This window comes from Amblyomma maculatum, chromosome 5, assembly GCF_055883805.1.
Source record: "Amblyomma maculatum isolate TAMU_Amacu chromosome 5, ASM5588380v1, whole genome shotgun sequence".
Lineage (NCBI taxonomy): Eukaryota > Metazoa > Arthropoda > Arachnida > Ixodida > Ixodidae > Amblyomma > Amblyomma maculatum.
The window spans coordinates 155,599,900-155,613,359 of NC_139348.1; the positions used below are offsets into that span (position 1 = coordinate 155,599,900).

At 45.4% G+C, this 13,460-nt stretch overlaps 2 protein-coding genes across 2 annotated transcripts; one reads left to right on the top strand and one right to left on the bottom strand.

The window, feature by feature from the left end:
* Nucleotides 1-443: 443 nt before the first annotated feature.
* Nucleotides 444-2,374, bottom strand: Polr1E (RNA polymerase I subunit E). Its single transcript, XM_084604779.1, has one exon. The coding sequence runs from the start codon at nucleotides 2,304-2,306 to the stop codon at nucleotides 1,083-1,085; it is 1,224 nt and encodes a 407-aa protein (XP_084460905.1). The 5' UTR covers nucleotides 2,307-2,374; the 3' UTR covers nucleotides 444-1,082.
* A 100-nt stretch (nucleotides 2,375-2,474) lies between these two features.
* RpL3 (ribosomal protein L3) lies at nucleotides 2,475-6,470 on the top strand. The gene is made up of 8 exons (XM_084604780.1): nucleotides 2,475-2,612; nucleotides 3,295-3,487; nucleotides 4,342-4,697; nucleotides 4,788-4,985; nucleotides 5,153-5,353; nucleotides 5,668-5,763; nucleotides 6,072-6,191; nucleotides 6,384-6,470. Exons 1-8 carry the CDS (start codon nucleotides 2,610-2,612, stop codon nucleotides 6,426-6,428), a joined length of 1,212 nt encoding a protein of 403 aa, XP_084460906.1. The 5' UTR covers nucleotides 2,475-2,609; the 3' UTR covers nucleotides 6,429-6,470.
* Nucleotides 6,471-13,460: the final 6,990 nt, after the last annotated feature.

Consider the following 13,460-nt stretch of genomic DNA (forward strand, 5'->3'; position numbering starts at 1 on the left):
GCTTAAATTTGGTCCTGCTGTGCCCAAAAATGGGCTACAAGTACCGGCAATGTTAACCATCGCCACCCTTTCATTGGGATGCAGCTGACAGTTCCTTCCCATATATAAATGAACGAAAAGCTTTTTCCTCGCTATGTTTTCCTCTCAAACTAAAGGTCGATCTGTTTCATATTTCCTGTACCTATACATTCTAGGCTAGAAAAGAATGTAAAATAACTGTGCTTGTTTACTGTACACTGGCTAAGCAGAGTCCAAATGAGACTTTTCTTGCGAAGACACAGACGCCTCTTTGCAAGCCAGCAGGTAATATCGTGGTGGCTTCGGTGTCGCCTAGATTACTAGGTGTGTTTAACAATGTCATGGACACCATAATGGTGAACTGTGCATAGCTTCCACTGTGCAAAGGCAAATAAGTGGGCTATGGAAACGCAAGTTTCGCTGTGCCATCGGGTTGCCAATATGGCAGCTGCCGCAACTTCGGAGCAAACAATTTATTGCAATGTAATGAACAAGTATGTGCAATAACAGGCGGTCGACAACTGTACCTTTTGTACACTGTGTATAGTAGTGGTGGCTGTGACGCTGGATAGGGCATGCGTGTTCTCGACACCAATAAGGCATATGGCAAAGCGTATTGTACACAGTCTTTGCGAGAACAGGTCAGCTTGTGAAAATGTGAACGACTGTCGCCCTGCCAAATTTCTTAACTTTTTTCTAGCCGTTTCCGATTTTTTTTACATTCTCTGTCTTGCTTGAGAATAGTTACCAGCTGGACACAAGTAGCAATAGCTGGTCTTTAGAAAGGACTTTTTAAACTTGTTGGAAAGGTGGATGTTGATGACAGCTTAATTCTTGAGAAGACTGGCTTTTGAACAGTGACGGAAGCATGCAGCAGCTTTGGACCTCGACCCACTTCTGCAAGGAAGTTGCACCTTAGACCTTCAAGGGAGACCCTCCAATGGAGCCAATCTGTTATGACGTCGTGGTCACTGACCCTACAATCTGCACTGTAATGTTGGTGTTCCCAAACCAGTAAGACTTGAGCAAATGAAAATAAGTACTTTGAGACATTACACCGTTTTTTATGCAAGACGCGACTTTTTGGCCCTAGTATGCTGACTGGGATCCACGAGGGGAAGCTTCAGTTCTAAGTACTTGCTCCCAATGCGAACGCCGGGAGTCTTGCGAGTGCCTACATGACAGCCGAGCGCGTAAGCCAACGTCGTCAGCGTCCTGTCCGAGGCCTTGGTGTCAAGCTGAACTGTTTTAAAGTCAAACTTGTAATCTTCAAGGATTAACACAATCACCATGATGTAGGCGAGCACCTTGTCCTTCATCCTCTGCGGAAAGTTTCGCGACGTCGCACCACGCTCACTGCGCGATGTTATTGTAAACGTGTCCAGGAGGATGCCTTTGAGCGGCTGTGCTATGTCCGGCAGGGGGTCCTTCTTTTTCACGTCGTTGTACTTGAGTCGGGACACGGATATTAGCATGCAGTAAAAAACTAGCAGCCTAGCCTCTATCGCCCTGTTCTCCGGGTCCCTGGACAGACGCTCCACACGGCTGATCACGTACTCCGGATACGTCGCGTCCGACCTCCACTGCGCGAGCTGGTCCGGCGTCGCGTTCAGCAGGGGCTCGGCAAGTTCGTCGAGGTAATCGTGTTGCTCGGGCGGGATGATGTCTTCAATTCGGTACACATCCTGCGGGATCGTTGCATCGCGGTTTTGAGGCGGTATCGCTTCGGCAACGGACGCTGGAGCCTTGCCAGCGGGTGTGTCGTTTTGAGGAGTCGGCAGGGTGTCTCCAACGGTGGCCAGCGTGCTGGCAACGGTATCACGGAGCGTGCTCTCGTCGACTTGAAGCCGCAGGCGTGTCTCAACAGCTTTGCGCTTGCGCTTGCTGCCGAACGCTGTGGCCAGAGCGTCGACTTGCTCCCGATAAGACTTTTCCTGCACTTTTGGCGTGTCGCTTACGGTTTTCGCGAAGTAAGGCCGCATAGTGATCAAGTCGGCCGGGTACAGTGTGACATTGCCGGTGCTCACGTTTTCGATGGCCACAAAGTGGTTGCCATGGGAGTTTGCCCGCAGTCCGTGCTCGCCATAGTTTTCGCCGACATACTCCAAACCGTCGGCTTCGGACACGAGAACACGACGCGTCTTGATTCGCCCGGCAGTAGTAACCTGTCTTTCGTAGACGCTGACAGGTAGTCGCGTGCTGGCATTGAGCGATCCATGCGAAAACGAGACGACGGGGACGCAAGCTGGCGTTTCGCCGACTTTCAAACGCCACTTCTTCGGTGCCATTTTGCGCTACTCAAAAAAACGTGGTTCGCGCTGCTACGACATGGTATGGCCATCATGGCTGCGCTGTTATGAACAGTTTCGGTTTGTAATTCATTTCTAACTGTTTAAGCAAGTAATATTATAATTTTAATATTTTACTTTTTTTAATTTCAAAGCATATGACAGGTTATACGTTTGAATGTTTTTATTTTTAGAATTAAATTGAGAGCATATGGTGAGAGTGAGTGACCACTGCTGCCCTCTATTTCTTAATGACTACTTGCTGCTCGAGGAATCGCCCTCTTTCATCGGAACGTTGCGGCCATGGTAGGTGCTCGTCTCCTGCTGTATAATTTCTATCAACTTTAATCGCTGTCTTAAAGTTCACAGAAGCGTTTGATATTTGTCCGTGTTTCTGGCAGAGCCTCAGTGCAGTGCGTTTAAAGGAAGCTTTTTGCGCCAGGCAGCCGTAAGCGCAGGATTCGCGTTCTTTTATGGTCTCTAGAATCGGCGTCGCCTATGTTCCTTCGTGGCCTCGTGCTGGTTCCGTGAAATATGGTTTGTAATCGATCACTGTGTGTAAAGATACTTTTATTAACTGCCATATTTTTTCATATGGTAATGCGTTGCGAGGCTCGTGTAACAGCTATCCGCGTGTCTTGTGTCTGTAGCTTAGTTTTCGCAAGATTGCTGTGCTTGTACCGGCGTTTGGGAGCTTGTAGCGGTTTTGTTTTAACAGAACTGCTAATACTATTACAAAGCCATCGCAGTTTGTTCGAAGCATGTGCATCTGGCGTTGCTGCTAGCCACGTGGTGCGGAAATGATGCGATAATTGCGCGAATATTTAGCAAATGACTAACGTGATTTTTGATTGGTTGCGATTATTGCGATTGAATTATTGCTGGATGCCATTGTGCCGTGGCTGTCATGCCAAAACGCTTGCTGTGTTGCTGAGGCACGTGTACAGGGCTTGGTAGTACAAATGAGTTTCTCTCACCTTCTTCACAGTCGCACCGCAAGTTTTCGGCGCCCCGCCATGGCTCCATGGGCTTTGTGCCCAAGAAGCGGAGCAAGCGTATTAGGGGAAAGGTGAAGGCGTTCCCTAAGGATGACCCGACGAAGCCTATCCATCTGACTGCCTTCCTGGGCTTCAAGGCCGGCATGACGCACATTGTGCGCGAGGTCGACAAGCCCGGATCGAGTAAGTGCCCACCGGACGACCGGCTCGCCCGCCGCAAAGGCGGGCGGTGCACCTCTGGCCCGATGCTAGGCCACGTGCACGCCTCTACTGGAGGCAGCTGGCGGCTGGGACCTACCTTGATCTGTATAAACGCGGCCTGAGCTCCGAGGTAAAGGCTCCCGCTGTCGACAGTTTTGATGGTTCTTGTGGGGTGATATTTTGAACAGCCTTGAGCATGGGGTTGATCTGCATTACAATGGATTCTCACATTTCTACTGGACTTTTGAACACTCCCAGACCTCTTTGGATATGCATGCTTTTAAGCACTTTCACATGTCTTGCGAACAGGACACGAAGTAGTATTTTTAAGCAACTGCTGATGGCTGTTGCCATTTGTGTGCAGGTTAGCATTCATTGCAAGCTGAGGTCCAGGGCCGTGCATTGGAACACAAAGGTGCAGCCAGCATTTGTCATAAAGCTGCAATCTGCCTTCTCTGGTAGTAAAGGCTTGCATCTATGGGAAGGTTGATGTTGATACCTGCTGCGCGGGCACATGCTGTTGCAACGATAGTGGCGTCACAAAAGTTCGGTGTCAACACCAAAACTAATTTGCCTTTGGCTGTGTGACTGGTATTACACTGGCCAGTTTCACACTGTCTAGTTTCTAGGTAATTTTTTTAATATTGTAAAAGTCTTACTGCATGGGTTTTGTAATTCTTACTTAGCTGTCCTTTGTAGATTGCTGGGTTTCAAGCAAAACTGCTTGGTTAGTGGCAAAATTTAAATTCAAAATTGGCAGCCATTCTTCCTTGAGCTACTGGTCCTTGCTGTTTTATGAGGGCGCAAGTTTGAGCAATGGTCTGTCCCCCTTGCAGAGGTGAACAAGAAGGAAGTGGTGGAACCGGTGACCATCCTGGAGACGCCGCCCATGATGATTGTGGGTGTGGTGGGCTACATCGAGACGCCCAAGGGCCTGCGTGCCTTCAAGACCGTCTGGGCCGAGCATCTGAGCGAGGAGTGCCGGCGACGCTTCTACAAGAACTGGTACAAGTCCAAGAAGAAGGCCTTCACCAAAAGCTGCAAGCGCTGGCAGGAGGACTTGGGTCGCCAGGAGATCGAGCGGGACTTCAAGAAAATGAAGAAGTACTGCAAGGTGATCCGGGTGCTGGCCCACACCCAGATGAAGCTCATGCACAGGCGCCAGAAGAAGGCCCACATCATGGAAATTCAGGTGAGCGAGTTGTCGTGTTCCCTTTGTGTCCATGCAGAGCAGCTCAGGGGCCCAGACATCACTTGATGCAGTTGTGTGTGCCCCTTGCAGGTGAATGGTGGCACTGTAGGCGCCAAGATCAAGTGGGCCCGTGAGCACCTAGAGAAGCCTGTCCCTGTGTCCCAGGTGTTTGCCCAGGACGAGATGATCGACGTCATTGGTGTCACCAAGGGCAAGGGCTTCAAGGGGGTGACCAGCCGTTGGCACACTAAGAAGCTGCCGCGCAAGACTCACAAGGGTCTGCGCAAGGTAGGCTTTGCAATAGTTTGTTCTGCAGTGGTTAGCAGTGACTTCGTCTGCAACCAGATCGTTGAATTTAAATTGCTCTCAGTTCAGAAATGTTAATGCTTGTACACATTAGATAGACAAAATCGTTACCATTTTTGCTTATAGAGTGTTTTGTGCCGTGAACACAGGTTGCTTGTATTGGTGCCTGGCATCCGAGCCGTGTCCAGTTCACCGTGGCGCGTGCCGGTCAGAAGGGCTTTCACCATCGGACGGAGATCAACAAAAAGATCTACCGCATTGGCCAGGGCGTGCACAAGAAGGATGGAAAGCTGGTCATCAACAATGCAGCCACTGATTACGACACCTCCAACAAAAGCATCACTCCCATGGTGCGCATGTTCAATAGTCTAGAAACGTTCACACTGGACAGCTAGGTGGTTGTTGGCTGCAGCTGTGGTGCCCCTGAACTGTCCTTTTGGACACGTATTGATCAGCTCTCACCAGGTTGTTGCATAGTGGGTGCACATGGCTGTAACAACCTCTGTGCTTGCTGGTTTGCATTTGAGTGATGAATGTATCTGACTTGACTCCCTGAGAGTATTTTTGGTTTGAACTAGGACGGACTGACTGGCATACTTGTTGAAACTGAGCTGCAAGTAGTTATGCACACTAGGCTAATTGTTGGATGCTTGTTGTTTTTCAGGGTGGCTTCCCGCACTATGGTATTGTGAACTGCGACTATGTGATGCTCAAGGGTTGCATCATGGGTCCCAAGAAGAGGGTGATCACACTGCGCAAGGTGAGGCTTGCTCTGAAGAAGCCATTGTGATTGTGCTTACATAAACAAGCAAATTGGGATAGAGAATGCAGAACACTTGGTGCTAATATTAAGCACCGATTGTTTTATTAAGTTAGTGATTAATGCTGCAAAACGTTCATGTAAGCACAGTCCATTCTGCTTGTGATGAATTCATTAGAGCCAAATATTTGCCGAAAAATACTGTGGTGGATGTACAATGATAGGCCTGACATGTTCCCTGAGCAAGTTGACCACTGCCCTGCTTGTGTGAGGGCACTTATAAGCTGTGCATTTTCTTATCCCTGCAGTCTCTGCTGGTGCACACAAAGAGAACTGCCCTGGAGAAGATCAACCTGAAGTTCATCGACACATCATCCAAGTTTGGACACGGTCGCTTCCAAACTCCAGCCGAGAAGCACACCTTTATGGTGGGTTAAACTTGAGTTCTCTTAGTAAGCTCCCAGGTTTCGTGGTGATGAGAAAGTGGATATTCATCTCTGTACACAGTTGATGACTGTACCCAAATACTGCCTTCCTTCTGATCCTTCTGACTTGCCTTTGTCTTTTTGTTCAACTTTGCGATGTTTCCTTTTTGTAAATGTGCTTTGTATTGTGTGCAGGGCCCACTGAAGAAAGACAAGCTGAAGGAGGAGACTGCTGCCTAAGCGCAACTTTTCAGAGGTGCAATAAATGCATTTCTGAATTTACCTGTGTGCTCATTTTGAACATAAATGCAGTGCTGTTGGATTGCCTCTTAAGTTGTAAGAAGGTCCAGAATTCACTGCAACAAGTTGGGCAGGAAAAATTGGGAACTTCAAGTAATCACTGACACAAAGAAAAACGGGAATGACTAAGTACTGTGTAGCAGTACTTTCAGTAGCAATGTGTACCACATACTTGCTGGCCTGCAGTTAGTTATGTTGCCTTTGCTTTGCACGACTTTCATAGAACAGGTAAAGTGTGATGTTAGAGTAGAACTGAAGGAGCCTAGTACGGAGCCTTGCGAAAGTGCTGGACGTTTTGGGACAGGGTGAGTGCGCTCCTCTAAAAAGCACCTATAAGATTAACACTGGTTTAATTTACTAAGTTCGAAAAGTAGAAATTGATTTGGAACAGTATCAGGCACCTTGGCAAAAATTTATAAAAATGCTGTCCACAAATGAAATCCAGGATTTAGAAATGTTTTCCAAAATTGTGTTTGTGAACACCATGCTGGTGTGGATTTATGAGAGATTGATATGCATGGAACTAACAGATAAATTTGTCTAGTGGGGGCTGTAAACAGACCATGGTACCAGAACCACCTTCCATTCCAGTTGCATCGCACTATGACTGCAAAATATACAATATGAAAGATAAGTATGTTTCAGTGCTTTTTTGAAACATTGGTGTCGGCTGACCAAACTTTTGCAGCCTGTTTAGAAATGCCCACCCAGTCGGTAATAGCATCCACTTGTAAAAAACCATGCAAAAATAACTGGAAAGGTTACTGGTGCAGCATGTGGAACTAATGAAAAAGTGCTAAGTAGGATACAACACTAACGAACAAAAATTCCTTACGCACGCATACGGCTAAAATTCCAAAATCTGAACAGGTTTGAAGAAAGGAATGGAGGGTGATGTGAACATACTGTGTTAAGAGCATGATTTATAGTCTTGGGATCGGTAAGCCATCCTTGCTCTGTTGGTATTTTCTTGCAACAAAAGAATTTTTTTTTTTCTCATTTAGTAGGCATTTGAAAGATATAATACCAGGGTATAATAGCCTCCAGTTTTCATGCACTACGTGTTTCCAGAACTGTGGTAACAATGCATTAACAAAGTTTCCAGAGCTATGTTAATAGTTTGGCAGTCTGCTCTCCCATAATTGCAAATAATTTTTTACCATATAGAAGGGCGAGATAGGCATGATGGCATACCGAAGATCACTTAGACCTGACAATGGAGTTAGGGGCGAGACAGAATCGAGATATTTAGTGCGCACACAAGGTCAAGCACATGTGCATGAGTGGTATAGTAAGTTGTTTCCTTTACAAGCTGAGATGGGTTAAATGTGTAACAAAAGCCAATAAAAACTAAACACCAAGGTGGATTAGTTAAAATAAGGTTATGATCAGTTGACGAAATACCTGGAAAATTGAAATATTCCAATTGAATGATCAATCACTAAATCATCATCGATAACTAAAACTGTGCCTGTACACACTTTTTTCCACATGAAAACAGTTGTGTGCAGCCGACTGCTTGACAGCCAAGTTTCAGTTAGACTATATGTGCATCCATCAAAAATGATAAGGTACCATGCCTGTTTATTGTACTTCGTACGTTTGCAATTACAGTTATCAGAGGCAAATGTGCTCGGGGAACCTACTTTGCAAACACTGGCTGTTTCTTTGTAGTAGATGTAGCATTTTTTATAGAAATACATATGGGGGTCAGCTTGGGTAAAATTTTGGCACGCTGCGTGAGATTATTATCTCTTATCCTTTCACGGATGCTAAAGTGTTATTACTATGCCAAACCGAATTACTTCAAACAGTTCTACTTCTACAGATATGTATCGAACTTCAAAGCAGGAGTATTATCATGCGACATCAGCGACCATATTCCCATATTCATTGCCACATAACACGCCCTGAACCATAGCTATGAATGCAGCAGGCCTGAATATAAGTGGTGTATGATGCCTCCTCAAGCTATTTTCATTATTTAATTGAGTGGGCTGACTGGTCAAACGTGTATCTACAGCAGAATCCAAACTCTGCGTATGAGGTTTTTCTTGGTGTCTTTAGTCGCTACAACCGTGCATTTCCGCTAAAAGAGCACAAAAAATGCAATTGGAAAACTAAGATGCCATGGATTGACACCACCTTACTGAAACGCATTAAAAAGAAAATATGTTCGACAAATTTGTACAATGGCAAAGACTGCGACTTGTACACAGAATTTAAAAAGTATCAATAATTTAAATGTTGATATTAAGAAAGCCGAATGTGCATATTATGAAGCAGTGTTTTCTAGGATAAGAACGGATCTGGCAAAAACTTGGAGACAGGTTAATTACCTTACCGGCAGAAACTCCCCACAGGTTAAGGCAGGCCAAATAGTAATCAGTGGCTTGGAGATGAAATCAACGAGCATTTCATTAAAGTGGCCGCACTCAAACTGTCTGTTCAACAAAGTGGGGACTACTGGCCTTCTCGCCGAGTAAATTCATTCGTATTGGAAGCCGTTACCGAAACAGAAATTAGTGGTCTTATAATAACTAGAAAAGCAAAGTTGCGAGTGGGCATGATATTAAAGCGGGTGTCATTAGTAGTCGGCCCTTCTACTGGAGTCTTCCCAGGCAAACTAAAACTGGCCAAAGTAATTTTAATGCACAAAGGAGGTAGAACTGATGATATTGCGACTTACCGGCCAATCTCAGTGCTACCGGTTTTTCTAGGATTTATGCGCTGTCAACAACCAGCTGCCAAAATACCTAACCAAGTATCATGTATACCACCCTTGCAATACGGTTTTCAGAAAAATAAAACAACTCGGGACGCTATTCTTACCGTAAAGCAGCAAATAATCGGAAATTTTGAAGATCAGCTTTTCACCTTAGGGATATTTCTCTATCTGCGTAAAGCTTTCGATTCTGTTGACCTTGAAGTCTTAGCTATAAAATTAGATTGCTATGGTGTCCGAGGCATTACATTGGATCTTATCGAGAGCTACTTATCGTTTCAGCATCAGTTAAGATGGATTGTGTTCCTTCAAAGCAACTTGACATTAAACTAGAGCCCCGCAAGGCTCCCAATACCAGCCCCATTACTTTTCCTCTTGTATGTGAATGACCATCATGGAATTAAAAACAACACCCACAGTAAACGTGTTCGCAGATGACACGTCTATTTTTTACAAGTAGGATACTGCACGGCATTGAACAATGAGCAAATTTTTACCTGAACAAACTATTCGCGTGGTTGCAACAAAACAAACTTCAACTGAATGCAGTAAAAATGAAGTACATAGTATTTAAGCCAGTCAATAAGCACGGAAAAAAACTTCATTTACAATACACAGGACAAAACTTACAGCAAGTAAGTGTGCAGAAGTTTTTTAGCATACGGTTTAGTGAAGACTTGTCTTACACCCCTCATGTCAATCACCTACTCTCCGAATTTGCGAAGTCTGTCGGATGTCTCAGAAAAATAGCCTTCCTCGTACCTCTCTGGTTAAAACAATCACTCTATTACTCCCTGTTCTATTCGAAACTTCTGTACGGTATACTAGTCTGGGGAACTATGATAGGTTATAAATGCTGCAAAAACATGTCCTCCGAGTTTTTGTTAACCATACCGGCCCTATTAAGACTGTTTCCAATGCAACCACATTTTTTTGTACCTTTGATGTTTTAGCAGCAAATAAAATCTCTTTATGGGTACTGGCACAGTGAATGCATAAAAAAACTCCAGACTAATTACACGCCTGTCTTGGTCCCATATGACATTTGTAATCCCAAACGGAGAACTAAAAAGCTTAAATAAACTATGGAAAGCAAGATATGAAATATCGGGTAACAGATAGTTAAATCGCTAGGTTTCTATTTTGGATTTCTGTCTATCCGCAAAAGCGTTCAAATGGCAACTCCGGGAAATTTTGTTTCCTGTTGACAATGTGAAGTAACAGAGAAATGTGCATTTTCTTTTCATTATGCCGATGTGAATTTTTTCTGTGTGTGACATGAGCAAATGTTCAATGTGATTCAAGTCATAACGAAATAGATTTAGGCCACACCAGTTCATAGTGCTTGAGTGAATAAAGCCATGCTGTATGAATGTATGTATGTATTTTTATCGTGGCTCCTATGTTCATATTTATTATGTATCGTACTAGCTTTCTTATATACTGCTGTAGACTGCATAATTTGTTATGGGGGCAGAGACTCCGTAAGGCAATCATGCCTTTTGTCTCTGCCACCTGCAGGAAGGTGCGATTTCCTGCTAGTAAAAAACTGACTGACTGACTGACTTATAATTAATATACACCAGCTGTACCGTGAGTAAAGTAGTAGCATAAGCAAATTCAGTAAGCTTTTTACGTAACTGCCTCGTTGCTTTACAAAAATCCTTCACGTGTTTTGATGCGAAAGCTCACTATGGCTTTGTGAGTATTCGAGCCCCCTTTGAAAACTTTGCGTGGAGCCGATAATTTGCAAGTAATTTTTTAAAAGTGCGCCTGGCAACCGCTCGCAACCGATTAGAGTGACATATCTCCGCGCACAAACCTCCACACTGACGTCAGTGGGGCTACTGGGTGCACCTGCTCATTTGACACTCCCAAGTTACGCAGGTGTGATGGAGCATGGTGGCGCGCTGTCCAGACTTTCCTTCTTGCACGCCATTTTGGGTTGAGTTAAGCAGAGAAAGGAGACGCATCACTATCAATCGCCCATATGTTTCCTTTGGGTGTAGGTGTCTATCATTCCATGGTGTCCACTCAAAAGTATTATCTGGGTCCCTGCGCCCACCCGGGGAATGAAGCGGCGCACAATATAGCCTGAGGATTCGTCAACCGGGCAGTGGACCAATCGTGCCTGCGAGGGATGAAGGAACGCATGATAACGTACCAAGAAATCGCCATGTATTACAGGAATAGCAGACTAGAGTACCCAGCCTCGGATAAATCCCTCAGTAAAATCCAGCAAGTGACATGGAGGCAGCTCCAATCGGATACCTTCCCTAACCCTTTTAAACTATCACTGGTCAACCCAGGGCTGTACACCCCAAATGCACGCTTTGCGATGCCAAAAAGGCCAACTTAGCTCATATCCTACACGTGCCCTGAGCTCCAACTGCTCCAACCCAAAGCCGAATGGTTATCTAACCCACTACAATGGGAGGCTGAACCTGTGGTACAACTGCGGGCGGTGAGCTGGGCTTTGGAAGTCGCCGAAAGACACGGTCCGACGGCCACATCACGAAGCCAATGAAAAGAAGCCCATTGATCATCTGACAAATGTTTTTTTTTTTTTTTTCCTTTACGGAAATAAAGTTTTCACCACCACCTGAAGCTTCCTTTCCCGATAACCTCTTATAAATATAAAAATCGGTGATTGAAAAAAATTGCCGACGATTACGTTACTTTCTAATACGAAATTTGAGCGCAGCTTATCAGCTCTCTCACCTTTTCGATAGATTGAGGCAAAGATTTCGAGCAAGACACGTATGTACAATTACCTTTTTTTAATTTTTCACACGTATTCCTTCAAGAAACACTCCACTAACAGTTCTCGACTGTCATGAAGGAAGCTTTGTGGTCGGAGAAATGAAGAGAGCAATTAAGTATCGGGAGGTTGCGGGAGGCAGCGCGTGGGCCCATAGGAACGGTCGCGATAAACAGATAGCAGCGACTGACTGATGCCGCTGACGGCGCTAGCGAGTGAAGAGAACGTGACTCTGTGTTTCGGCTTGGGATGCATGCACCGTGATCCACTGATAGCGAGCCGGCGTTTCGGCAACCGGAGAGCACCCTCGCCGCCACGCAGGGAGGAGGGGGTGGATAGGTATAGCAGTGGCGAAAGGGGAAGCGCGTGCAGCAATCAGATAACAGGCGCGGTCAGCGCTACGCAGGAAAAGGGGGGCTGAGCTGGGGGGCTGAAAGAGGCGGAGCTGGTTACGAGGCCGATGCCGACGCGAAACCAAGCAACGGGCGCCAAAGAGCTGCGCTCTAAAAAAATTTTTAAAGGTTTATTGTGGCTACTCTCAAGTTGAAGCTTGAGCTTCTCCCCAGTTCAAAGCGTCAAGCCACGCATACAGCTTTCGCTCTTATCCCTAGGTTCAGGCCATCCTTAAACCCCACAAACTTTTTTCAGTTCAGACCTGCATGTTAAAACATTTCGTTTTAACGAAGCAAGCATCACAATTATGTCTTTCTTTTTCAGCGACAAAAACATTAAAACTGCATTCACTAAAAGTCCTACAGATAGTGCGAGATATCAATGCGTACATTTTCTTTGGTTTGGCATCTAAATATCTAAGTTGCTTTACAGCAAATGCAGAGTGCCAACAGCCTCAGTGCTCAATCCCATTGTCAGTATTGCTTTCACATTGCTGTGGTAGTAGTTCCATCACCAACCATAGCTCAGCAAAATCACAAGTGCTCACTTAAGACTCGCATGGCCTGTGCTCACCTACACTGATGAACTCAAACTCATGCTGACTGGCAAATCAATTGGCCAGGCATTTAAGACTCGGGCTCTCATTTCAACTCACGACTCATCTGAGTCTGGAAATCTCGCATGGACTCACTCATTTCAGCTCTACACACAACTGGGCTAACCGATTTGAACTCACGGCTCATCTTGACTAACGACTCAAATCGGCTTACCAAGCACACGGTACACAAGTACATCACATTACAAGCAAACAGGCAACTTGTGTCTGCTAGGGGTATAATGAGCGACAATATTTCGTGCCGATTCTCCAATGTTCAGGATCCTGATTGTTCAGCCTCTGACTGAGGATTTATTTGATTCCATAGGACCTCACTATAGGTCAGATTACACAGCTTGGATCATGACTTGAACGTGAGTATGGACGCACAGCTCATGATCTGAATGCAGCCCGAGTGAGTTCACAAACCCACGTCAATAGAGCCTGTTAAGAAAGATGCAAATACACTGTCATAGACATAATGTAATGGCACACTCT

Bases quoted from the DNA above. Each gene is read 5' to 3' on its own strand.
- RpL3 (XM_084604780.1), top strand. The intron at 5,764-6,071 runs GTGAGGCTTGCT...TTATCCCTGCAG, and splicing joins GGGTGATCACACTGCGCAAG to TCTCTGCTGGTGCACACAAA. The intron at 6,192-6,383 runs GTGGGTTAAACT...TATTGTGTGCAG, and splicing joins CCGAGAAGCACACCTTTATG to GGCCCACTGAAGAAAGACAA.
- Polr1E (XM_084604779.1), bottom strand. From the start codon at position 2,306: ATGGCACCGAAGAAGTGGCGTTTGAAAGTCGGCGAAACGCCAGCTTGC.